At 44.6% G+C, this 26,517-nt stretch overlaps 4 protein-coding genes across 6 annotated transcripts in view; 2 read left to right on the forward strand and 2 right to left on the reverse strand.

Moving 5' to 3' along the window:
• Positions 1–706: 706 nt before the first annotated feature.
• DNAJA1 (DnaJ heat shock protein family (Hsp40) member A1) lies at positions 707–7,892 on the reverse strand. The gene is made up of 8 exons (XM_061468765.1): positions 7,524–7,892; positions 7,185–7,362; positions 5,911–6,015; positions 5,585–5,812; positions 4,054–4,168; positions 2,286–2,401; positions 1,736–1,836; positions 707–1,081 (listed from the first exon to the last, which is right to left on the reverse strand). Exons 1-8 carry the CDS (start codon positions 7,653–7,655, stop codon positions 863–865), a joined length of 1,194 nt encoding a protein of 397 aa, XP_061324749.1. The 5' UTR covers positions 7,656–7,892; the 3' UTR covers positions 707–862.
• A 1,202-nt stretch (positions 7,893–9,094) lies between these two features.
• On the forward strand, positions 9,095–18,269 carry APTX (aprataxin). Its single transcript, XM_061468770.1, has 7 exons — positions 9,095–9,226; positions 10,637–10,683; positions 11,429–11,758; positions 13,248–13,307; positions 16,962–17,188; positions 17,442–17,545; positions 17,829–18,269. Exons 1-7 carry the CDS (start codon positions 9,097–9,099, stop codon positions 17,981–17,983), a joined length of 1,053 nt encoding a protein of 350 aa, XP_061324754.1. The 5' UTR covers positions 9,095–9,096; the 3' UTR covers positions 17,984–18,269.
• A 1,436-nt stretch (positions 18,270–19,705) lies between these two features.
• LOC133277082 (actin-like protein 7A) lies at positions 19,706–20,964 on the forward strand. Its single transcript, XM_061468646.1, has one exon. It carries the CDS (start codon positions 19,706–19,708, stop codon positions 20,849–20,851), a length of 1,146 nt encoding a protein of 381 aa, XP_061324630.1. The 3' UTR covers positions 20,852–20,964.
• Positions 20,965–23,646: 2,682 nt separating this feature from the next.
• Positions 23,647–26,517, reverse strand: part of ELP1 (elongator acetyltransferase complex subunit 1) — a 28,673-nt gene continuing 25,802 nt past the window's right edge. For all 3 annotated transcript variants that reach the window (XM_061468751.1, XM_061468750.1, XM_061468752.1), the window contains 4 exons: positions 26,339–26,466; positions 25,786–25,940; positions 24,689–24,767; positions 23,647–23,785 (listed from right to left, as the gene is read on the reverse strand). In XM_061468751.1, the coding sequence (XP_061324735.1) occupies positions 23,718–23,785; positions 24,689–24,767; positions 25,786–25,940; positions 26,339–26,466 (430 nt within the window). In that variant the 3' untranslated portion in view covers positions 23,647–23,717. The remainder of the gene's footprint in view (positions 23,786–24,688; positions 24,768–25,785; positions 25,941–26,338; positions 26,467–26,517) is intronic.

The following is a 26,517-nucleotide window of genomic DNA, read 5'->3' on the forward strand; positions in this document are numbered from 1 at the left end:
GGACACACCGAGGGAGGCGTGCCCAACTTTGGTAGGCAAGGTGGAAGTCAAGCTTCACATGCCAGCAGGCTAATACAAACTGTGTGTGTGTGCTGATAAAGCCTGGGGGTTTTTGCTCATGCATGGTAGCAAAGGAAGCTCCTGCAGCACCTCTATACCATGGGCTCTATATGCAGTACAGTGTGGGAGGAACAGCCAAACAGTAGCTGGTGATGAACCAAAAGCACGCTTCACATCAAGCTCCAAGGTCAGGACAAATGCTGGCAGAAGAAGAGGTTACTTGACCTTAAGTGCACTGGCTTCAGGGAGCTTGTGGATCACGCTATTTTAATGGGCCTGTGAATACTGGCCACATCCTTGTCAGTTTCATGTATTTTGTGGCTGCATTAAAGCCAATCCCCATTTAACAAACATCAGTACAAGCCCAAAACACTAACATATTACCCTAAAGGGTACAAAATTTTACTATATCTTACAATGAATTATAAGTACTTGTGCATACTTTAACAGAGTATAAGACCTAGAATTCCTAAAAACATCACAGAGTTTTAAAGTTTAAGTCTCAGCAGTTGCACACATACAGGAATTACAAAGGCTTGGAATAAAAGACAAGCAAGTAAGGGAGTTTCCTTGACCAAGAGGCAGGGGTGAAGTGCAATCAACTTCATCTGAGCTTGCACCCTGGAGCTTTATACAAATTTCCAAGTCAGTTTAATAGCTTTGTTTATTTCTTTATGTTTTTAGAAACAGCTATGGCTGGATAGACCAACAGATAACAGTAAGTGAGGGTGAACTGCTTGTAGTCCTTCACTCATCCACTAATACATACAAAACAAGCATCACAAGTTATTCACTGGCTCATTTATGATGTCTGACACTGAACACCACCTCTAGGGTGATGCTCATCATCTTCATAGACTTCCCCATTATAGTGGTGTTCTCTTTTCTGAGATGGATCAAAGTCCACTAAATCCACTTGCTCCATTTCCTCAGTTTCTTCTATTTCCTGCCTTGTAGGAAGCAGTTTTTCAAGTAGAGACAGCTTATCTGAAGAGAGGAAGCCACTCTCTGGGAAGTTCACCTGAAATCATCAGGAACTGGGGTTATTCAAGTCTGTCTGAATCGGCTTTTCAACATCCCTCTACAGGTCAAATACATGCCCAAGGGTATCTTTACCACCACAGATGACTTAAACCAAGTGCTTGAATAAAAATAACATCTAAGTCACTAGGCTTTTTTTTTTAGTGCCTGTAAGAAGTTAGCTTCTAACATGGCAACTTGACCAAGGCTTATCCAACATTTCTTCTGCCTCAGGCTGCCCTCTGGAATCACTCTAAAAGTAAAGTACAGGATATACTGACATTAGGTTGTGTCTCCTCTAAATGACACAGCTTTCAGCACTAGCTTCTCTCCAGAGAAGAAACTGTCCTTTTCCAGCCTACTCCTTTGCTCCAGCACAGGGGATATTACTAATCCATCCTTCCTAGTGCATGCAAGGAACATGACAAGCAAATGAAAATTCAGAGTTACCAAACAAATTCTCCTGGTACTTAATGTGCTTTCAACACAGTGTTCTGAACTGTGTGTTTGATGGATTGCAAGTTCTCAGTGTTGTCAAAAACAAATACTAAGCAAGGACATCTCTCTCTTCCTGATTGAGGTAATGCTTAAAGACTAAATTTCAGAAGGATATTCAGTGCTGAACTGTACCATGGAAATAAGCTGATTCACTCACCCTGAATTCTATGATCAGACGTCCTTTTTCATAGGGTCTGCGATAAATTGGCATTCCTTCATTCAACACACACTTAATAGCCCCATGCTTGACAACCTGGCCTAAAAAATGACAAAAAAGAAAGGATCTATGCAGACAACAGAAGCAGCTTTAGTTTCAACTCCCTTTAATATTTATGCAACCTTCTACACTACGGTTAGCTACAGCAATATGTAGTAGTCTAACAGGGACTTATTGGCTGGTAACTTCCAAGTAGGAAAGTGGGTTGACATCTACATTACGTTCCTGTAGCCTTGTTATGCTTCCTTTAGGAAGCATACTTCCATAAGGTAAGGTCTATTACTATATCAAGCAGAGAGAAAGCTACTGCTGACTGCTATCCAAAAATTCTTTTATTTGCTTGAAGTTTTGCACCACAAAGACTAGGAAAAAACACTGACACCAGCACACACCCCTTGTACATCAAGATGAGATGTTTCTTTTTCTTTAGATTTTCAGCTTGCATTCACTGTATGCTTGGACTTGTAACAGAAAGCAAACCAACACTTACCAGGATGGGAGGTAATAATAATAGTTCTATTATCCAGCGTCGTGATAGGCTTTTGAAAGCCACATAGCGCTTCAACCAGTTGAATATCCATAGACATGAAAAGGTCTTCGTCTCGTCTAAGGCAGAACCAATAAAGAACAGTCACAGAGAGGCAGTACCACGATCATACCTGTTACTGTAACAGTACCAGGATCACACCAACATTCAATTTTTAACTTGCTAAGGACAACAAAACTGTAGTTTTAATAGAAGCCCAAGCAATTAAATAAAGTACGGTTAAAACTGATGCAACACCTCAAGCCAGCAATTAAAGGAATGATAGCCACACTGAAAGCCATTATTGCCCAAGTCCAGCTATCCAAATGTGGAAGGTTTTATTGAACAGAAGTAACTAGAACATGGCTCAATTGCATCCAGTTTTACTTAACTGTTTCTTCCCAGCTATAGAAAAAAACACTGCCAATAGGACAATTAAACTCTTCCTTTATGCAGATTAATATCTTACGTGCATTAGCTAGATTCTGTTACATTTCTTTCTGAAGATCTGGTTCTGGGGTTGGAAAGTTAATTTTAGACTCTGACAGGAGAGGGGGAACATTCCACTTGTCCCAGAGCATAACCCCACTAGACCAGTAATATCAAGGGTTATCTAAGGACACTAAAACTGAAGGTAGTGAGCAGAAAGACAGATGAAAATATGCCAGCAGGGTTGTGACTTCAAGTCCCAGCTAACCATGCAGACAGTTTGGTCCAGACTGTCCCTCTGGCATAGCTGATTCAGTATCTGGTTTCAGTGAAAGAAAAATCAGCTGAGTAAGCTTATCCAAACTGAAGAGAACTGGTTCTTAACCTGTGAGCTCAGTCCTCTTTGGCACAGAGTTCTGGCACAAACTTACAGAGCTCAGCTCCATACATGACAGTCAGGCAGACCAGCAGCCCGTTTCCCAAGAACCTTTAACTCCCCATTCCTATTTACAAGTACAATGCTAGTGTGGTTGGCATTGAGACAAATGCTTTCTCTACAGCCACTGATTCCCTGTGACTGCTCTGAACTGCAGTGAGATTATCAAGCAAAACACATTTCTGCAGGACAACCAGTGTTGCTTTTAATCAGACCAAAAGGTACTGGACAGACTCATTACACAAACAGTAACTTGAAAGCAGGAGGCTTGCAACACCAAGCAGTACTGTCCAGTAACATGAAACAATGGAAACAGTCAATGCTGCTTGAGTCATTTTTTGCTTTTGCAAGAAGGAACAGACAGGACTCATTACTGCTACACTCAGTGTATTTGACATATAACAAGGGAACATGCTGGAAGTTTTCTGTGCCTTGAAGCCAAGTGGGCAAATGAGCAGCTGCCTACACTAAGTGGTAATTTTCTGAGCTAAGTGATGGAACACTATTCTAGAGAGCAAGAAAATAATCACAAATATTCACATCTATTAAAAAAAAAAAAAAATCAGTATTTTAAGAGTTCTTAGAAGTTCAAGTTTTGTAAATTCTTTGTAACCGGTTTTGTTTGTCTTTCATTTCCTTCCACTGCCAAAGCTCACATAAGAATATCTTGTACTAATACAACACAAATGGCTGTTGACTAGTTATTTATACCAGGATGCCATTCCTGGACGCCCAAATTCACAGGTGAATTCCAGCCACATGCTCCTATCACCTGATATTTACAGTAGGTAAAGGGTGAGTGGTGGTCAAGGAAGTACGTGGACAAGCATCTCAAGAGCTAACACAAAGGGCTTTCAGAGTTTTTACCTTGTAAAGACAGAATGGTCTTTTTGATCCAAGACAATAATAATGTCTCCTGGCTCCAGTCCTGGCTCTTGGTCCCCTTCACCATGGAATGTTATTTTCTGACCATCCTTCATTCCTATTGCAGGAAACAAACAAGCAAGGATTTTTCATATTTTTAAGTAAAAAACAGCAACAAAATAAGACTTTCAAAAGCACACACTGGTACCAGGACATCTCTAAATCTTTAAATTAGAATAGCAAGACCCCCCCTTAAAGTATTCATGACTTTTTTTTAAATCCCATTTCATGTCCAGCAGTACAGTGGTGCCAACCCAAATTATGTCTCAAGATCATTAAGCTAAACCGTAGTTCAAAACAGCTACCTGCCAAGATAAAGTCTTTAAAACATTATCAAAAAGCATTCATTACATGCACAAGCACTGAATAGAAAACAGAAGCACTGCATGCAAAGTACATTTTAAGAGCAAGTGACCAATCAACTTCTTCAGAGTTATAAATATATGCAGCAGAGCTACTTTTGAAACATGATCTCAGTGCCTGCCAAGTGCAAGCAGCACTCTCCCTAGGACTGTCATCTAAGAAACCCTTTCACCCACACAAGTCTCACTACCATAAGTTCTAGCTGCTTCATGTTAGCTCACAATCTGTTTTTCCATAAGAAAGGGGGGGGGGAAAGCCCCTCTTTTCAGTGATTTCCCTGTTTAAAATGCCAATAACATACCCTTACTAGCCCTCATATCTAATTTTACTGTAGCATTTCCCCCACTATATGCAGGCGTTGCGTAAGGTGTGCTTCCACATTTAACAGTTGCAGGTGATGATCAGGCACGAGTTTGCAGAAGACACGTGCTTGTCAGCCTGCTCTGTCTTACAAGCTGCACTACTCCAGAGACTTCTCCCACCAGTTTGAGCAGCCTCCTCAATGGAGATGTGTTTGTCACTGACACTGCTGCGTTCTCCCACCACTGTGAGGGCTTGTGTACTGAGTTGCATTTTCCCAGGCAAAGAGTGCCTGTGCTGTGCAGGACTGTCAGGGTTGCGTAGTGAACAGTCCTAAGCATGTGAGGCTTAGCACTGTCTCTGCACCCTATTTCTGTAGCAGACCTGGTTCCCCTTCATACTGAAGCACAGCAGAAGAGATCGGAATCTGCAGGGTTTCCCTACAGGGAGTGAAGACTCATTAGGCACAAAGAGCCAATGAGTGACGAGTTTCACTTTTCTCTGTCCAGCTACCTGATCAAGACTCACATTTGTGAGGTTGCTCAAAATTCATGCACTGCTTACAATACTGCAGGTTTCAGAATTCATACTAGTTACATGCATAGGCATTAGATGCAAACACAGAAGTAACCAACATTCCCTAAAAACAAGTCTCATACTTTTTAAAGGCAGCAACAGGCAATTTAACTATATATATTCAGCAGTGTTACCACCAAATAAACATCATGAGCTTGCTAAAGCTTCTGCTTCATGGCTGCAAAGTCAGCCAGTATATCCAGGTTCAATACTTCACCTTAGTAAGACACCTCACCTCTGTCAATGTGAACTTCCAGTATCTTCTTCTCTCTGACAATTTTCCTTCCAGTGCAGCTCTTACACCGGTCCTTGGGGCTGATGCGCTCTCCGTGCCCCTGACACTCCATACACACTGACTGGATTTGCTGCACCATTCCTGGCCCGATCTGGTGAATTCTAATCTGCATGCCTGTTCCCCTGCAATTAGGACAGCATTCTACCGCACCCTTCTTACCACCACGACCTGAGAGCGAAAATTGGAAGCAGATGGTTATGTGCTGCCAGAAAAAAAAAAACAACAAAATCTTTAGATGCAGCTTGTTTAGTTTCATTTTCCATTACCTTCACATTTGTCACAGATAACATTCTTCTGCAGTGCAAGTTTCCTCGTTGCACCATTGTACATATCTTCTAAGCTTACTGACAACTGATGGACCACATTTTTGCCTGTAGGAGAAAATGGATACTCAAGTTTGAAAGCTCAGTCTCCAAGTAACAGAAACTTCCCATATCACTATGCTCGAGGCATGATAAACTGAGTCTGCGAGCTTTAACATCCTGTTTTAATATAGCTTTGTCTTGTTTTGCTGGTATTAGTCAGTCGGGCCTTCCTACCCGATGCTGGATTAGGTTACAATTCTAATGGCTTTGTCAGCAATGTTTCTCTATTAGAATGTCAGGGATTCTTCAGAGAGTCAAAGCCAGTACCAGAAGCAAAATACGCAGAACTTCAGACATTTAAGTTTTACAATGCAGGACTCCGGTTTTAACAAAGTAACGGAACACATCTCCTACAAGGAAGTGGGAGCCACTGTACGGCACCAGGAAAGAACTTTCCTCCTCTCACCAGGGGACTTTATGGAAACTGAATCGATTAATTACATTTGTACACTTGGGAATTAATTAGAATTTTAGCTCCTGCAGGCTTAATTTTGTGAAAAATACGAAGTTCCGGCTTACTAGGAACACTGATACAAGACGGTGTATCTTGACACAGTTTGTGTCTGACACAAACTCTTTTTCTTCCCTTTTTTACTAGGTATATAAGAAGTTACACGGTCAGCAGTACCCATAACAAATGTAACTAACACTGGTGTGATCAACCTGGACTTTCCGAGCAACATTTTACTACAGCTCCAACTCAATGCCAGTGAACAGCACCCAAAGGCTTCACAGGCTGGATTTATCTTCTTTAGACACAGTTACATACAATTAAAGGCCAAATTTACATTGAGACACTAACGCTTACGGTACCTAAGTTACAAAATTATTTTAAGGTATGTCACTGTTCCGTTCCCTATTTAGCCTGTTAGCAGCTAGGCTTAGGCTCTGCTAGAGGCTTTTCAAACACGGAAACCAGTTAGCTATTAACATGAGACAATGCACAAGAGATCAAACTACCACCATATGAACCAAATGCCCTCGAGGCCCTGCTCTCTTCACGTGGTAAGAACTCGGAACAACGTTTTCTCCCAATTTGAGACCAACCCTGTAATTTCACTTTAACGCTATTTAAAGCCGTTCATCTACAGCATTCTTCTCCAAGGCCCCGATCCTGCGTACCGCACGGACCGCGCTGCAAATGCCCGGGAAAGCGTCGGATTGTGTCACATTACCTCGTCTCTCTCTCTGCATCCTCCCACCGCCGCCGAAGAACATATCGAATATATCCATGGGCGACCCGAAGCCACCACCAGAACCACCCTCTTTGATGGCCTGCTCGCCTCCTTTGTCATACAGATCTCTCTTCTTCGGGTCCGACAGCACTTCATAAGCTTGCGAAATCTGCTTAAACTGCGGAAGACATGCACCGTGCCTCAGACCCCGCGCCGCGGCACCCCGCTCGGCACCCGCCGGGCCGAGCACCCCCCCCTGCATCTCCCCACCCCCTTGCCGTGCACGGCAGCACCCGCAGGGCGGGCGGCCCCACAGCCCTGTCCCGCCGCGCCACCGACCTTCTCGCCTTCATTGGGGTTCTTGTCGGGGTGATACTTCAGCGCTAGCTTTCGGTAGGCCTTCTTCAGCTCCTCGGCCGAGGCGTTGGGCTTCACGCCCAGCACATCGTAGTAAGTAGTCTCCTTCACCATGGCGGAGGGCGACCCCTGGGCTGCGGGCGGTCCCGCGCTCCGCGGCGGCTGCTCTCCCAACGCCGATCCCGACTTTTCTGGAAAGTTCCGAGCCGGTCCCGCATCCGGGCGCTTTTGAGCCGGCACAGACCCGCCCCGGAAGGGCCGCTCCGCCAGCCCACGGTCGGAGAGCAGCGCGCAGCCAATAGTAGGGGGAGGCGGAGGGCGGCCGGCCAATCACCGCAGCCCAACGGCTACCGCGCTCAGCCGCCGCCGCCGCCACTCCCGGCGTGCCCCGGTGGGTGAGCGCCCCTCCGCGCATGCTCAAGGGGGGCGGTGGCTTCCACGGAGGCGGTTTGGCGAGCGCCAGGCGGTGCGTGGCCGTCTCCGGGCCCTACCCCCGCGCCTCCCGTGCCCAGCGCTGCGGCGCGGGCCGTTTCTTACGGGCGGGTACGCATCGGTGCCCCCCCCCCCTTTCCGGCCGGCTCCGTGTTGCCCACCGCCCGTGGGCGGGCGCGTGGCACCGCGGGTGTTACCGCGCTGCCCTGTTATACTGCCGCGCCTGCGCTCTGCTGACGCTGCAGCAGCCGATTGGTTGGGTTGGATGCGGCGTTGAGGCATCGCGTGCAGTGAGGGCGGGGCCCGGCGTTGCCATGGGCGCGGGGCCTGGTTACCGATACCCTCCGTCGCAGGCCGGTACCCACCGGTAACCATCGTGGTGCTGCGGCCGGAGGCAGGGGTCCGGCGGGGCTGGGAGGCGCCCGGCTGGCCGCGGGGGCCGTAAGGTGCTGGCGGTGGTTGCCGCGTGGGAGGCCTCCGCGGAGGGCGGCAGTCCCGGGCAGCAGGCCGAGCGGGAGGTGCTGCTCGGTGGGCATAACCACGTGCCGGACATTGCTGAGTGTGTTGCAGTGGGGACGGAGGGTCGCTTTACACCGGGAGTTGGAAGGAGGAGCCCTTAATGCCAAGCACCGGGCAGGGATCGTTGCAGGGTCACCTCGGTATAAACTTGAGGCCCGGATTCACTGTATGGTCCATCTGCAGGCTGTGCCTACATGAACCTGTTCCCCTCTGTCACCCTCTCTCTGCCTCTTGCTTTGTTTTGGTACATAAATGAATCTCTCAGATCAATCCTGATTCAGTGGGATACAAATATCTTTTTTTTTTTTATGGGTAGGCTTGTCTGTCAGATGGAGCTGTTGATCCAGTTGATTTTTCCCATACATGATCTGTAAGAATGTATAGTGATATGGAAGGAAGGAAATAGGATTGCCCTTTCAACAGCAATTTGCCCTTAGATTACGCTAGTGTTAATGCAGCACTTGGCCTTGACTTTCAGAAGCATGAACCCAGTTAGCAGAAGAGACTCAGCTAATGGATGGACTGGCAGCAGAATCCCTGGACCCCGTTCCACAGGACAGTGACCCATTGTTAGTAACACACTCTATGTTTTGCTCTCACAGTGATGCGTGTGTGCTGGCTGGTGGGGAAGGAGAAATGCAGTCAGAGAGTGAAACTGCCACACATGGAAGCAGTGGTGATTGGGCGCGGCCCAGAGACTGGGATAACGGATAAGAAGTGCTCACGTCAGCAAGGTAAGGTTTAGCTCAAATCCCACTTCCTACATGCAGCAGCAACAACCTTACTTGTGAAAAGTGTGCGGTGTTTATCACAGAATAGTAGAATGGTTTGGGTTGGAAAAGACTTCAAGATCATCCAATTCCAACTCTGTGCCATGGGCCATGAATATCACTCTTCTGTTTGGCTAAATTACAGTAAAGCTAACAAACCAATGCTTCTGCATAAGCTGTAAGCTTGCTTTGAGCAGGGTCTAAATGGGAAATCACAGTTTTTCCCTGAAACTGAAGCAGGCTTTCCTTCGGCTTGCTTCTGCAGTCACTGGCTTATGGTCTCCTTTCTCTACATGGTCCATAGTGTTGCCTGATTCTTGAAGGTATCAAGCTTTTTCCATAAGCACTTATGGACCTCTCTGAGTCCTAAAAAAGTGGAGGAGACACCTAATATCAGGAAGCTCACCTTTGTGAACTAAGGCATTGAACCTGGACATGGGTCCAAAGACCCACAGTCATGTTCCACAGCCTGCGCTCTTGCTTTGTGAGTAGCACTTCATCTCTTTAGTCTTCCACCAGCTGGTTTTTAGTATGAGTTATTTTATAGATGCAGTGTGAGAGTATATAAAAATCCCTGTGGTCTATAAAATACTTGTCATGGTTTAGCCCCAGCCAGCAACTATGTAGCACTGCTCTCCCAAGGGATGGGGGAGAGAACTGGAAAAAAGGTAAAACCTGTGTGTTGAGATAACAAGAGTTTAATAATTCAAATAAGTAGAATATAATGGTAACAACAACAATAATAATAAAAAGATAGAGGAATAAACCGGACAAACAAAAAGAAGAACCCCAACAGTGGTGCACAATGCTCATCACCTGCTGACTGATACCCAGCCTCTACCTAAGCAGAGATCTGGGCCTTCCTGGTAACTCCCCCGACTTTATATACTGGGCACAATGTACTGTGGTATGGAATACCCCTTTGGCTAGCCAAAACATGCACTGTACCAGCTATTAGGAAAAAAATTAACTCTGTCCCTGTCAAAACCAGAAAAATACTTCACATTTTCCCTGCCTTTTTTTCCCTCTGGACACAGTCCTGTTCCATGCCCTGTTAATTATAATTACACAAAGTCAAAAAGGGCTGGTGAGAATATCAGGAGTGTGTAAAAGACTTCCACAGATTTTGTCTGTATTCTAAGTAGTTGTGCTGTGGAATACTCAGGTATGACTCAGTGTATGGGTTGGTTCTGTTTTACCTGTGGTCCTGGAAACAGAGGATGAAGCAGAAGTATTCTTTTTGTACATTCACAGAGATCAGCTTCAGAAAGTAGCAGGTCTTAAAATACAGGAGTGCTTTCTGCAAGGGTGGTTCAGCAAAGTTCTGGCCTTTCTGTTTACACAGCATTGTGACACTTTGTTCTTTCCTTCCAGTTCAGTTAAAAGCAGACTGTAACAAGGGGTATGTCACAGTTCAACAGGTACGTTAACAGGGTGTACAATATTTTTGATACGTATTTAAACTCCACGCATGCTGCAAGTGATGATTCTGTTCACTGGGTCTGAACGACCTGTAGCTGTTCTATGACCAAGGATTGCACAGTGAGTGGGCCTTGGAAATGATATGTTCTTCTTTTTTTTTCTTTTGAACTGCAAAGACTGCACTATTCCTTCCAGATGTGCTCCAGTCTCAGACAGCATCAGGGAACCTTACTGTGAATCCTCAACCCGTTCTTCCAGGCACTTTGTCATGGAGATGGGACTGGGCAGTTGTGGAAGGTTTGGGTTTTTTTTGATGGCTGATAGAGCCAAAGATGTGATAATGATCAGGCAAAATCCTTCTATCAGCCAGTCATTGTAGGTTGCCCCTGCCACTTTGCATTATCAGTTATGCCTGGGAGGGAGGAAATTGTATTGCTTTTCAATTATCAGCTCAACATCAGGTAAATTCTCAGTCTTCAAAACACTGTTTTGGCGGGGGGGGGGGGGGGGGGGGGGGGGGGGGGAATATTTTAGAGTTGCATAAAGCTGGAAATGGATGCAATAAAAGAAGCAAGTAAAAATTTGACCACCTTGCTGTCCTCATTTTCTCCTAGAACAGAATAAACAGTTTGTTTTGTGAAAGTGTGAGGTGCAAAATGAAAATCAATGGACAGTGGAGCAGTAGTTGGTGATTCCAGTTGCAATATCATTTGCTATTTATTTTCCTTTTTGTCCCTACCACAGATAGGAGTCAACCCAACTAGTGTTGATCTCGTGAATATTGGCAAGGGCGAAGAGGTGAAAATGAAGCCAGGCCAAGTTCTGCATATTGTGAATAAACTTTACCCTTACACAGTGCAATTCGCTGAAGAATCAGGGAAAACTGTTACCGAAGCAAAAGAGAAAATACAAACCAAACAGGTGTCACGTGAGGACTCCTATGAGAATAATGATATAGAGTTTGTGCCCAGGAAAACAATGAAGATGGAGGTGGGGGATACAAAAGGCAGTTCTGCAAATCCCAAGCTAAGCAATACTGGTGTATCTCCCCATGAAGGAACTTCGAGCAAAACGGCAAGTGTTAATGCTTGTGCTGTTTCTCCTGGGGTTGTCTCTTCCATCATGGCTTTTGGTCTTTCACTTTTGTGGGTACTTCTGATGGGGAGTGTCTCAGGTGAACACAGATCCTCAGAGTGTTCGGAGCATGTGAAATATGAAACCCAGTCCTGAGAAAGTTTCCTGGGACTCATTCTAACCTGTGCTGAAGGGGATGCATGTGTGTGAAGGTGCTTGCTTGGAGTCAGGAAGGATTTAATCTCCGGTTCCTGTTGCAGTTTCTGCTAGAAGGACAAGTCACATGTGCTGGGTTTATCTGGAGTCACACAAGGATATGGTGCTGGCTCTTATGATGCATTCTGCAGTGTTACAGATGCAGCAGTGATTATCTAAAAGCTTACATACAGCGAATGGGACAACTTGACACTCTTATGTTTGGTTTTTTTTTTGTTTGGTTTTTTTTTTGTTTGTTTGTTTTGATTCTTATGGTTTTTTTTTCCTCTTGCTTGGGTCATTCCTTACAGTAGAACCATGTTTACATTAGTGAATGCTACCAGCCATAATCTGGTATTCCCAAAAAGGGAATTTTTAGCCCGGCTGATGTGCACAAAATAAGAGACTGCTTAGTGCATCTGGACCTATAACAGTGCAGTTGCTGGAGGAGGAGTCACGGAAATGAAACCCCTCAAGACAAGATGTCAGTCACAGGTTGTGGTGGGTTGACCACTCATTTAATTTGTGAATTCAGGTTAGATTAGTGCCAGACAGGACGATTCACCCTGTTTCTTTGGTAGTACTATAATGTTTGAACATCTCTCTCTGTAAAAATACGGTAAAGATCATAATTGATAATGCCTGTAAAGTGATCTGAACAAGTAAAACATTATCTGTTTGGAAAAAAGTGCGCTCAAGGCACCTTCTATTAGGCATTCAGTAACCAAGTTAAGAAATACCTGCTTGTGTTGACTTGATTTTCTTGTGCCTTTCTTGTTTTCTGTACAAGCCACTCCTCGCACAATATGAAAAAATAGATATATGTAAGAGTAGGGCCACACAGCACAACCATTTCTTTGTTCTGTGCAGAGCAGCATGTGATAGGACATGGAGATTCTTCTGCTTCCTTTGGCCCTTGCACTCATTGTGATCCATGAGGCAGAGGGCCTTTTAGTAAAATCTGTCGTCAGTAGCAATGGAGGACTGTGCCATAGCATGTGCATGCAAGTTATTAAATTCCAGCAGAACTAGAGCCCTGTGTTTTTAAACTTCCAACATTTGAAAGACTTAACCTTAAATCTTAACAGTATCTCCTTAAAAGGTTTCAAACATAGCTCTGTGGGGGCAGTTGGAGCAGGCATGTTGGCATTTGTAGAAAGGAAGTCATTCAGCTGTCATTCAGGTGTTCTTTTGCTGCTGTATACTAATGAAAGTACTTCATTGAATGTTTAAAACATTCAACTGGGTTCTTGATTATCTTATACAATAATTTCTTTTTCTTTGTGTGCTTCAGGAACACTCAGGACACTGGAGTCAGGGTCTAAAGAGCTCCATGCAAGATCCAAAAATGCAGGTGAAAGCTGTACACTTGTACTATACAACAGCTCCTGTCTAACAAAATTAAATGAGCTTTCTTTGTTCCTTCTGCAGTTTACTTTTATGACCTGATTAACCAGTGGAGTACTGCATAAGGGCTGATTGTACTTGCATCTCTGTCTGTCCTAGCATTAATTTAAGAGTCTCTACTATACTGATATTGCAGAATGTCATTATCCTAATTACCTTTAAGCTCTCTACATTATTAAATTTAGCCCACAGTTCAGAAAGGTTCTTGGGAGAGCAGGTGAGCCGTGCTGTTGCTTTGTTTCCTCAGGGGGACCATCTAAAATGGAGGTGTAGTCTGAAGCTGAGCAAGCAGTGGAGGTTCCTGTTTCCCAGCAGTAGGCACTATTTTTACCAAGCATGGGGCAGATTCCTGGTATCCAGCAAACTAAACTGCAGCACCTCCATACTAGCTGGCAGGATGTGACCTCTGGCTCCTCATTCCACTCCATTTCTTCATGCTAACAGGAATTTCCTGGTTGTTTCCTTTAACCTCCTGCAGATACTCCAGATGCACCTCACTCCCCCTGCTCCCCTGTGGCTGCATAATGGTTTTCCTTGAGCTCTTTGCTGCCAGGTTTTGGGGAGGTCAGACTCAAGATGCAGAAATCTGACAAATGTCTTTTGTGGCTGTAGTGTATGCATACTTTCTTGTTAGTCTATTCTGAGAGGGCCATCGGAGAATCTTCCCTGTCCATGTGTAGAACCTACTTTCCTTTTGTTTTTAAGATATGGCAAATACGTAGGCATCTCTTTCTCAAAAACAAGCTGTTTGGCCCCAGCATAGGGAGAACGCACTGGCTGGTGGAGTAAGGCTTTAAGCGTGTGTCCATTTAGCTTGGGTTTTGGTTCACTGGCTGCTGCATGGTCATCTTAACATTAGAGATGTGTTTTTCCCTTTGTACTTCTCAGCAAGAGTATGTGTTCAGGAGGACAAATATCACAGACACCTATGATACTTGAACAATTTTAGTTGGAAACGACCTTTGGAGGTGACTCAGTCTGACCACTTGCACTTGGTGTGATTGCCTTAGGCTTTGAACTGATCTCCAGGGGCAGCCTCACTGGGCCCCTTAAGGTCATGATCACCTCCAGCTGAAAATAATGTCCTTGATACTGATCAGAAGGTCTCTTATTTCTATTTTTATACATATATATATATATTTTTTTTTTTTTTTTTTTTTAATTTAGGTGTGAAGTGTTGAACTGCGTAGATTTCTGGAAATGCCAGGAGTTTCAAATGAGTATTTCTATGGGGAATGATAATGCTATTGAAATACTTGTTTACTTTCTAAACATGAAGCTTAATTTTCATCTCTTAAGGAAATTTCATATAGCACTTATCAAGATGGTGTTTTAAAACTGTTCTTTGTGTGTTAGAACACAAAAAACTGTTTGTGATTTAGTGTTAACTTTATTAGTAGTGCGTCTGAACTGAATATACAAACCAAAGAATTCCTTTGTTTTTTAATCAAATATTAAATAAATGGTGATATTTCTTTCTTCTGAACGATCATGATCCCATTCCCACTGGGATATGATGACACTAATGTGTGTATATAAAAAGTTGAATATGAGGAAGAATTTCTTCATGTTGAGGGTGTAGAGCACTGGAACAGGCTGCCCAGGGAGGTTGTGGAGGCTCCCTCTCTGGACATAGCTAAAACCTGCCTGGGCACATTCCTGTGTGACCTGCTCTAGGTGAGCCTGCCTTAGCAGGGGGTTGATTAGATAGATGATCTGCAGAGGTCCCTTCCAACCCCAGTCATTCTGTGACAGTATCAACCAGTCTTGCTACTGAAAGAATCAGTCCTGTGGTTTGTGTGCTGATAAAATTTTAGTCTTCCTGTAGAGTAAGACTGATCAGATCTGTATATAAACATATGAGATTAGCAAAGATGACAAAGACATCATCCATCTCTCACCAGTAGACATGCTGCTGAGTTATCAGAGGCACAGCCCACAGCTTCTGCTGGAGAAATAGACAGGTTTTTATCGCCTGCGTCAGGTTGTCTCCATACCCTCCTAGCCGCATGCCTTGCTACTGTTTCTCTTCAGCATCAAATTGTTGCAGAAGGTAAACCAAAATGAAAACAGGAGAAAGGCATGATGAGCAAGGAAACTGTTCTCCTTTTTGTGAGTGATCTTACAAAGTAGCACATCGGGTGGCATGAGCTGAAATAGGTGGGACTTGAATGTTTCTGTGTTTGTATCGCTGGCGGAGGTCTGCAGCACCAAAACACACTGTTGGTAGCGCCTCTGAGACTTGTGTTTCTCTCCAGAAATCCACAAGGGATGCAGCAGTGCAGTGCATTCCTGCATGCTCCACACTGAGTACAGGGCCATGAGTTTTGTTTCAGTGACTGCAAAACTTGAATGTTACCTGATGGAAGTAAGAGTTTCCTAGATGTCATTGGTATCTGAGTCCAGGTGGTTTTCAGAAGAGTTCATATCCACCTGGAGCAATGGTTAACTTACTGCTCTGTAAGAATAGAAAGCTTTTTCCTTGAAGTGTATAAAGAGGGATGTTGGAACATCTCATTGTAGCTGCCTCATACATGGTATGGAAAAGGGTTGTTTTGATCTGAAAAGAGCTGTTTAGGACAACCTTCCTCCCCTTGGGAACAGTGACAAAGTTCCTGATACCCTTGTACTGAATTAAGGTGAAATGACATCAGCCTACCTATTTAACACAAAATACAAGGCATGTGGTTAGATATAATAACAATGATTAACTTCAGCTGGATCAGCAAGTCCTGTGCCATGTGTTTTTACTTAGGTGTAGTTAGTATTCAGTGAAAAAGAGAGGAGAAGAGAGAGAGAAAGAAAGGGAGAGGAAGAGAGAGAAGTATCACCACCTGTGGATCCAACCATGCCTTGTTGGTCCCCTTCACCCTGGGTATCATTGGTGGTGGGAGCTCTCCCTCTGACCTGAGCCCTGAACTTTTATGTTCATATTCTCTTGGGGTGTTATCCATAATTTTCATACGACGCATAGAGAAGCATTACTGTGGTAATGATGGGCACAGTTTAGAGAGCACTGAGGATCCTCCAGCTGGTCATTGTCCCTTCTATCATGGTGACTGCTTTTTGACTCCATCCTCTGAGTCAGCTCATCCTTAAATCATCCTTTCACATTCCTGTGGAGGCTTATCAGCTTCGAACAAAGGGGGCAGAACAATCCTATCTACACAGTATATAATAATAGCCAACATTATTATTATTTGCTTTGTTTACATTCAAGGCCTCCCATAGTCACATGTAAATGGTGCCTGAGACAAGCTCAGTTTCCTGTCTTTTACTCACACTATGGAATGTAAGCGGTGTTTGAGACAAGCTCAGTGTCCAGGTTCTCACATGGGTGCATATCCTGTACTAACTTAGTTACAGCAAAAGTCCCCCTTGAAGTGAATGCTCTGCTGTTTGATATGTCTTTCCATATAGTAATTTTCCCACGCATTTTTCCTGACAGTCCCACCTGCACTAGCAACACCTATCTGTGCTTAGGCACTCTGCAACCACAGTGGGATGGGTAACATCTCAAAATCCAGCCAATACAGTGCTTATAGGAATCTTGATACTTTAACTTTCAATCAGTAAGTAATCTAGTTGTTTGTTTTGCAAGGTTTACAAAGATGAAAAGACTGTAGTCATCAAGGATAAATATCCCAAAGCACGTTACCACTGGCTTATCTTACCATGGGACCCCATTTCAAGCCTCAAGGCAGTCACCAGGGACCATCTTGAACTCCTGGAACATATGCATGCAGTTGGGCAAAAAATAATCGAAGAGTGCCCTGCCCGAGAGAGTTTGGAGTTCAGACTGGGCTACCATGCTATCCCCAGCATGAGGTAAGGTCACCAGGTGGAGACCCCTGTATAGATTTGGGGCTAAATCTGTAACGTGAAATGCTTGGAATGACGCAGTGCTTCCAGAACAGAGGGCGTTTCTTTTGTGGCAGGGCTGTGGGTCAGGTATAGCAAGACTGACCCATACGTTTGGTGGTCTGACTGCTGAGTCACATTTACAACTGGTACTACTGCAAAAGAACTTCAAGCATTAACGTTATTTTTGTCTCATATCTACCCAATGTATTTGTTTCAGTCAGCTACATTTGCATGTAATCAGCCAGGATTTTGATTCTCCGGCCCTGAAAACCAAAAAGCACTGGAACTCATTTACTACAGATTACTTCTTAAATTCTCAAGGTAATGATTAGAAACTGTATTTTATTACATGTAATCCTGCTTGTGGGTTCTGGCTTTGGGCTTTTTTCCCCCCAAACAAATGTGTAAGCCACAAATTCTGTTGTAATAATTGAAATATTTTGTATAATTTCAGATATTGGGGAATAGCACTAAGTAAAAGTCAGCTGAATTTTGTGCCTGGTTTAAATTGGAATGCCGTGATGACTCGCCGTGCATGCAAAGCAGTGTCAGGGGTTCTGCATGGTCCCAATACCTCTGCTCTCTTTTTTTTTTTTTTGTTCAGATGTGATAGAGATGGTACGAAGCAAGGGAAAAGTGATGGTGAAAGGTGATGTCTCTGAACTTCTCAAATTGCCCCTCAGATGCCATCGTTGCAAGCAACATCTCTCCACTGTCCCACAGTTAAAGGAACATCTCAAGAAACATTCGCCAAAGTGACTTTGGAAATAAATCATCCTGCAGTCTGTCTTTAGATTTCTGGCTAGAACAAAGGCCTCAGAATGTTGGTGAACTTGTGTACTTCTTGTTAAGTGGAATGACAAACGTAATATGTGAAAAAGCAACCTGGAAACAGCAGCACGCTAACTGTAATTATTCAGGCAAAAGCAAAGCCCAATATTAAATAAAATGACTTCTGAATTGAAGGTGTGTTTGCAGCTTTGTTATGGTACAGCCACACTAATTTGTATATGAACTGGAGTCTGAAGGAAGATTTTGTTTGGATTATTTTAATTCAAAGTCTAGGTTTCTACTGAGAAAGCAATAAAACAGTTTCTCTTGATGTTGAAGTTTGTCTGAAGTGATAATGTTGATGAAGCTGGTAAGGCTGACAGCAAGCTGTCAACAGAGTATATTGAGAGTGCATGGGAAGGAGCATCAGCTACTGTGAACTCACTCTGCTGAAATTCCAGTGCTGCAGAACTTCCCCTTGGCCATGGAGCAGGCACTGCATCACACCACGTGCCAGGGTAGTCACTGCTCAGGCGTTAAGAGGGGCAGCTTTTCATGTACAAGGATTTAACAGAAATACATGAATAACACACAATGACCACCTTTGCTGCTCCCCAGAGTAATGAACTATAGTTTGCAGTTGTTTGGCTGCGTATGTTGAGGTTGGCACAGAAATTGTGTGGTTTAATGATGTCCTGTTTCTCTGCATCTAGATTTTGGGGAGCCTCTGTCATTTGATTGTTGTAAAGATGTGAACTCCCAGATAGGCAGCAGAGCAGTAGTGATTAAAATCTGTTTCTGGGTCCAGAACTGGTTTGTGGTGGTTTCATTCTAAACCCAGCTTTGACTTCTCAAGTAAGGTGCCTTCTGGGTGAAATGGCTCTCAGTAAAAGAGCAGATGGAGCTTTTGTTGTACAGGGAGAATGCTGTTCCTAACAGTGCACTGTGTGGAGAGGGTGTCTTCATGTGTCTCCCATTCAGCAGCATGTCTACATACCCTGGTGGGGCAAACAATGACCTGTTGCTGCTGGAAAAGAACAAAGATGTTCCTGTAGTGGTATGGGCAACAGTAGGGGTTGGGTGTGGCCTAATTTCAAACACTTGTCACTCTTTAGTTTCTGCTGACATTAGTAAATACTATGTCTTAGTTTATAAAACAAAACTTGGAGAAACAGAAGCACAGCCAATCCTGGGATTCACTCTTTAACACGAACTAGGGCTTCAGTTAGCCCCAGAGGTGGATTGGTGCTAATGCCTCACAACAGGAACTGTTTTGGACCAAAGGCAGTTGCAAAGGCTGGAGAACCATGGTCATCCTCATGTGGCAGACACAGGCCAGAAATGGAATCATGCTCCTCCAGTTAAACGCACATCTTATGGCCCACGATCCATAATGTCTGAGTGGGTGTCATGTGTTTTAGTACCTCTTAACAGGTCAAAGCGAAGCACAAATGTGCATTCCTTCTGTACAGACACAGCATGCAGCTAGGTGCATGACTGTCACACCCTTGCCTGTGGAGTGCTGATTTCTGAGGGGCAAACCCAGGTATGATGTCATAGGCCAGCATCATCAGCAGAACCACTGCCATCAGGTGCATGTCTGCAGCTTGTGGTGACCTAGGAGGGAGCGGTGGCAGGGCAACACTACCCAGAGCGTGTCCAGCACTGTGACACAATGGTGTCACAGCTGCACAGGAAGGGGCTGCAGGAATGGTCAGCCACAAATCCGCCACCACAGCTAACCTCAAGGCAATGAAGGAAACTAAAGCGTTAGTTGTAGACACTGGCATGGGTCACTTCAAGTGTGGCTTCGCAGGGGACCTGTGGCCTTTGTCTGTTGTTTCACCTACATTTGGTAAGACCACGTGGGAGGCTGGGAGCAATCAAAGAGAAACCTTTGTTGGAAAAGAGCTTCAGAATAGCAGCATATCCTCAGCACGCACCAACCCAGTAAGACACGGCACAGTGGTGGACTGGAACTCTGTCCGAGATATTTTGAAGTGTATTTTCAAGGTGGAGATGAAGATTCAGCCAGAGGACCATGCTGTTTTGATGTCAGTGCCTCCCCTGTGTTCCACCACTGACAAGGGGAAATATGCTGAGATGCTGTTTGAAGGGTTACACATGCCTGCCATACACCTTGCATACCAGTCCCATTTATCCATGTACTCCTATGGGAAAACCTCAGCTCTCGTGGTGGAAAGCGGGCATGGTGTTTCACACGTGGTTCCTATCTATGAAGGTTATATTCTACACAGCATCACTGGCAAAGTAGATTATGCTGGCTCGGACATCACATGTTACCTCATGAAGTTACTAAATGAGTCTGGAAATGCATTCACAGAACACCAGCTTAACACCATACAAGATCTCAAAGAGAAGTGCTGTTACACCTCTCTGGATCTTAAGCATGACTTGAGTTTGCCTGTTGAGAAACAACAAGTAGATTACAAGCTGCCGGATGGGCACTTCATCACTGTAGGCAAGGAGAGGTTCCTTTGTGCTGAAGCACTCTTCAAACCAGAATTATCTGGCTCACAGCAGCAAGGGCTTTCACAGCTGACACTTGCCTGTCTCAGTAAGTGCAGTGCTGACATCATCAGCAAAATGCTGGGGAACGTCCTGCTGTGTGGGGGTAGCACTATGATGGAGGGCTTTGCTGAACGCTTCCAGAAGGAACTTGCCATGATGTTCCCCTGTGACAGCCCCATCATAGCCACATCCCCTCAAAGAAAGTTTGCTGTCTGGATTGGTGGGTCTATTCTGGCCTCACTCAACTCTTTCCAGGACCTCTGGGTGCACAGGTACGAATATGAAGAACATGGTTCTACCTGTATTTTCAGGAAGTGCTTCTGAGGAAGAGACTGGGTGCTTTAGAAAGACCAGTGCTGACAAAGGGTGCGGAATAAATTCGAAAGCACCTCCCTTCCACCCCTTGCTGTAATTAAGAAATTTCTACCACAGCTGTATTATTTTTGTGATATTGTGTGCCTTTAATACTTTTCCTTTTGTATTTTGTACTTAATGAAGCTAGACAGCAGACAGGTGACAAACTTCTCTAGTGAGAGAATCAGTCTTCCATGAAGCCATGTTTGCTTCTTAAGCTAACTCCTTTTCTCTATTATTTCTGCACGGATGGCTTACAAACAGATGCAGTTATCAGGAATTGAAGTAATAGCCTTCGCAGAACGCAGAAGAGCAAACTCAACCTGTTTGCACAGACATCAGCTAAGGCAGGGTATATTTTAAGATGACGTGTCACTGAGAAAGAAAAAGTGTATCCTAGCAGAAACCAAGGGAAAGCAGGCTTTTGGCTGCTGCTGCTGCTGCTGAAAAGGAGGCAGGAATTTCCCCCGGAGGCTCAAGGACAGGAGATGTGGCTACCAGCTCTACCACTCCTTAGTCAAAGTTCACTCAGGAGGCAGAGGGGTAGGGGAAGACAATGGAGTCTGATGGTGAATTACCACATGAATGATTTAGAAGACTGGTCTTTCACCTGGATGGCAGATTTACAGTGATTTTGCCTTGATAAGCAGATAGGAAAATCCATCTAAGACTAGAGGGTCTTCAGCTTTGGCCATCACCACAAAGAAAAAGCACAAGTAGCCATATACATACATTAAGGGAACTGCTGTGTTTGGGCACAAGCATGAAAGCTCAATGAGCTGGCAGTAGTTTCACCTTTTGTTGGGTTCTTCAGGGGGGAACTTCCTAGACAATAGATTAGGCCATACAAGACCTCCACATTTCCTGGCATCAGGTTAAGAAATGTCAGGGATTAGTCCTTTGTTGAATTTCAGTTGCAGGGCCAGAGCCCTCCACAGCCTGGAGAGGACCATGCATTCCCTCCCACTACCCCTTTCTACAGGTCTGAAAGATGGCTTCTGTATTTCATTTGCAGCTATCTTCTACCATTTTAAAGACCCAAATCCAATAAAACCCCTGGGCAGCCTTTCATGTGTTTTACCATCTCAAGGCTTTACTCTTGGAGAATGTTTCCAGTGCAGTCACAGTGCTTGACAACAGGGTTAAGCAGTCCCTGCACTGCCACATAACTCATAATGGCTGGAAGAACACTCCAATGCTTCACGCAACACTGACAAAGGATTATTTTACCACTCCAACAACCCCAAGCCAGCACAGCATGTACAGTGAAAGCCCATGTGGCCATCCCTCTCAGTACAATAGGGTTCTCACATCACAGAATCAATGACCTGCAGCACTAGGCACATGCTAAGGCCATGGAGTAAGAACACAACCCATTGTCATGTCTTGAGGTACCTCCAGCAAGCAGGAACTGCCTTGTTTGTTCTGGCGTTTTTCCACTGCACCTAACTGAAATGGCTTGCATTGAACACAGTAGCTGTCAGACCAGAATGTGGTAGCAGGGAACTGCTACCTCTGGAGGTGTTGCCACCCTCACCTGCAGAGCTTGTCCCCATCCTTTACTCCCAGGACGGCTGCTGTTACCTCTTGAGTCAGGTTGCACAAGTATTCTGGGGTAAAACCTAATTCTCAGGTATATTCAGTTTCCAGCTGAAACCATTCCACAATACTGCACAGCATAATCAGGGTACAGCTGCTGATCTGATACAGCAGCATTAACTGACCTAATCTAGGTTAGTGTGATGCAGAGGGTCGACCAAAGTACAGGGGGGTGGTACAGGGAGTTTGTACAAGGGGGTTAGAGGAATTGGTTTGCTTAAACAAAAGTATTGTCTGTTGTAAATGCCTACTAAGCAGAACAAAGATACCTGGTTCTATTGATAAGGAAAAGCAGACACCTGGTTCTATTGACAAGGAAAAGCAGACACCTGATTCTACTGATAAGCAGCTATTGATAAGGAAAAGCAGAATCTACTGATAAGGGGGAGAAGCAGATGGTTTATGGCTGGGACACCGACCAAACCCTAAGGCCATACGTGAAGACTAAAAGGTGAAAAGTTCAAGAAGAGGAAGACTCATTTACTTCATCTTGAAGACTCCTACCCACATGAGACAGACTCATTTACTTCATCTTGAGACCCCTGCCCATGACCAGAGGGGGCACTGCGCAGGTGCAAAGGACCTTCTAACTCATTATAATATGAAGTGGGGATAGGACATGAATATGTATAGGCGTGTTGTGCAACCTTATGAATATATATAACTTTAGAGAGTAAATGTAGAGGGAAACAACACTGAGGTACGCATGACTTTGAGGAATTATCCCCGTGCGTCTCAGCGCTGAATAAAAAGCACACCTACTTTACAACTTCTAACGAGTTGTGGAGTCTATCCGCGCATCAAGTGTAACCCAGCAGAGAGCGACACAGGATCTACCCCCTGCTTTTATTAATTCTTGCATCTCCCCAAGATCCCCCTGGTGTGAATGGGCACACTTTCAGGACAGCAATGCTGTCGGTACTGCAGGGTTCACTCTGATGTAACAAAGTGATTCTGGTGAAAATCTGGTACTACCAACATCCAGCTTCAACACAGAAAACACAACTCATTCGTTCAGCAACTACAAACCAGCTCTGCAGTGTGGTGTGAGCAGCTGTCCACATTAGCACGATGCCTTACAGGTCATAGTCAACAGCTGCACCAGAAGGAGGGACCCTTCTCTTGCACAGCCTAAGAACAGTTTATCAGAAACATCAGGACAAGGGTTTCCATAAAGATGTAATGAAATTATGTGAAAAGTTACATTTCAGAGTCCGCTGGGATTTCTTGCTTTTAGTTACTGGAGAAGATGCAGTTTCCATTGTAGACTTTTATTGAGTTTTGGTGGAATAAGTAATTCTGGATCTGAAAGGCAAACATGGTAAGTGTCAGAACAGAGGTAACAACCATACAGTTTCTCCAGGAGCTGTCAACTACTTAGTTTAATTTTCTTTACATTAAAGAACACTGGGAAGTCTGACACAGCATTTCCCTTTAGTGGCTGATGACCTGTCTGCACAGGGAAGAGTACCCCAAGCAGAACTGCTTACAGAAATAAATCTATGAGGCAGATCAAGTCCCCTCTCCATTAAGTGTGATTGTTCAGAACAAGGAGACAACAACCAATGGCAGAAAGCAGAATTTCCTTCATTCACCAGTAACAGAAGCATCACACACAACAGTCAGCTGGCTCTGAAGAAGCAGCACAAGTTTTTCCCTGGCAAGTGGCAACATGCAGATCGCATCTAGAGGTTTATTAGAGGATTTCTCCTGGTAATTCCTGGACTAGCAGCGGAACAGACTGTAGGACTAGTGGGGAAGAGGTAAGACAGGGAGGTGGAACCAGCCCTTGTACGTCTCTCAGCCCTAAGGTTGTATTTGCAACTTTGAATGGCAGACTGCAGCCTGGCCTGCTCAAGAGCCTGGCCTGGCTGCCAAAGCCAGACAGAAAAATTCAGCGGGTAAGTTACAAGCAGAATTATCCAACACATCCCCTAAGAAATCAGACTTCCATTTTCCTCATAACAGACAGATGGTACACACAAGGAATTAAGGAGCACAATCCAGAGAGGAGTTTTAGCAAAGTACTCCAGAGCAAATGAAATCTTATTAAGAAGGCTGCTCACCTGCCACAAGGCAGGAGGGTATACCCTAAAGAAAAACAAGAAGCTCCTACAAATGTTGGCAGGTAGCAAAGCTTGGAAAGCCTCAAGCCCACTGACCTCACTGAGATTTCACACCCACACCTAACTCAGAGTCTCAACCAACCTTGTACAACAGGAGTCACCATCCTCTTCTGCTGATAGGCAGCCATAATGCTGTTTGCTGTTGAATTGGGTCCCAGGACCTGTATGAAGAAGCAATACCCACATTCCAAACTGCACAAAGCAAGGCTGAGAGCAGGGTTAGCTACAAATAAAACTCCGCTGCTAGTCTCCAAAAGCATAAGCAGCTGCCTGCAGGAGACCTCACAGTACAAAGTGACAAGGAATATGTGATCAAAGTCCAGTGATCTCTCAGAAAAGTTAACAGAGGCAGAAAGAGAGAACCACTTTCAGACAGCTTCTCAGGACACAGAATCCTAATCCCAGCACCTACTTCTTCACTGCACTGTGTCACGACTTGGCAGGACTACTTTCATTACAGTTCTATCAATATTTTAAAGTTCTTTTGAGAGCTTCAGCTCCCTGTCTCACAGAACAGTTTTAATCTGTCCTTAGAGTCAGTAGTTAGGGAGAAGATACTGCCAAATACCTTGTGCTCACCATGAATGCCCAGAAACTACTTATCAGAAATAAAGACTTTTACTTTGGAAGGGAACTAAGTGCAGTCCTTGTGATTTCCTTACTCTGCATTAAGCTGAAGTTTGGAAGCCTGACATAACCTTTCTTTTTGCAATATACTCCTTATGATAGACTGATTCAGACTAAATTGACTGTCTGGTAGCCTTCACAACATGAGGTCCGACAACCAGTACTCCAGTAGATGAAAGCCATGCAAACACTTCAACCATCAGGCCTAAAATCACCCAAAATACAACAGTGGTTTCATGTTCTACAAATTGCTTAAAGTAGAGCTTATGAAGTCACCCCTAGGACAAGGTAACACAAGCACTATGAGATCTCACCATATCCAACATGCCATTCAGCGCAAGGGACACAGCCGGCTATACCTGTAGTACACATCTAGAGTGCACTGACTTTGCAGGTACTGTACAGATCATCTATTTGAGCTCTTCAGAAAAAAAAGAGCAGATTTGGGAAGCCAAGGAAGCATTCTGGACTCTTTACTGGAGGATGCAAAATACTGCTAAACACTTGGTTATTGCATAGCAAACACAATAGTTATTGCAGATGAGCACAGACCAGGTTGACAGAGCTCTGCTGCAGGTCTGGAGTCCAGATTTCTGGGATGGAGGTCTCCATCAGCTGCAAAATCTCTTCCAGGGCTTGCTGCAGTGCCCCTGCTTGCTCATTGTAACCAAACAACACAAGCTGCTTCAGAAGGATATGTATGTCTCCTGCAAGAGGGAACAGAAGCACAAACAACAGCAATTAACACAGTTGTGCTAAATAAACAGCTGTATTTCACTGGGTTTCAGGGCACAGAAAGAGGAGAATCAAATCTGAACTGGTTCTGTCCTTACCCAGCACCTCCAGTGCCTTAGTACAAATATGAGACAAATCTGTGATAGCACTGGCAAGGGTTCTCTTCTCTGCTCTCAAACTTCAAGTGTGGAGAGCTTACATCATTATGTGTTCTAACAAGCACAGAGGCAGATGAGCTAAATCTAGGTCCAAGACAGGTGGTCTTACGGACCAGGCAGCTTCTCTCCCCACCACACCCATTAACAACAAGAAGGGGCAAGCTGCCTCAGCTGTCTTTACAAGCTGTGGAGTGGATCATCAAGTGTCGTACCCTTCACAGTCTCAACAGCACGAACATTTTCTCCCAGGACTTCTAGAAGGGCTATATCTTCAAAAGGACTCCCCTCCTTCAAGCTGTACCTCTTGCGCTCAGCCTTGCGCCGGTTCTTTGAGGATCGCCTGAAAAGAAGGATGCACAACAGGATCAGCTGTATCAGGGTAAGTCTGAAG

Source organism: Pezoporus flaviventris, unplaced genomic scaffold, assembly GCF_033815535.1.
Source record: "Pezoporus flaviventris isolate CSIRO_AGI_PZ_B2104156 unplaced genomic scaffold, CSIRO_AGI_Pfla_v1 ptg000050l, whole genome shotgun sequence".
Classification (NCBI taxonomy): Eukaryota; Metazoa; Chordata; class Aves; order Psittaciformes; family Psittacidae; genus Pezoporus; species Pezoporus flaviventris.

Coding starts and splice junctions, on each gene's coding strand:
- LOC133277082 (XM_061468646.1), top strand. CDS start 19,706: ATGGTCAGCCACAAATCCGCCACCACAGCTAACCTCAAGGCAATGAAG.
- APTX (XM_061468770.1), top strand. CDS start 9,097: ATGCGTGTGTGCTGGCTGGTGGGGAAGGAGAAATGCAGTCAGAGAGTG. Junction 9,227..10,636: donor GAAGTGCTCACGTCAGCAAG/GTAAGGTTTAGC, acceptor CTTTCCTTCCAG/TTCAGTTAAAAGCAGACTGT. Junction 13,308..16,961: donor TGCAAGATCCAAAAATGCAG/GTGAAAGCTGTA, acceptor TTGTTTTGCAAG/GTTTACAAAGATGAAAAGAC.
- DNAJA1 (XM_061468765.1), bottom strand. CDS start 7,655: ATGGTGAAGGAGACTACTTACTACGATGTGCTGGGCGTGAAGCCCAAC. Junction 7,363..7,523: donor ACCCCAATGAAGGCGAGAAG/GTCGGTGGCGCG, acceptor TGTCTTCCGCAG/TTTAAGCAGATTTCGCAAGC. Junction 5,813..5,910: donor TATCTGTGACAAATGTGAAG/GTAATGGAAAAT, acceptor TTTCGCTCTCAG/GTCGTGGTGGTAAGAAGGGT.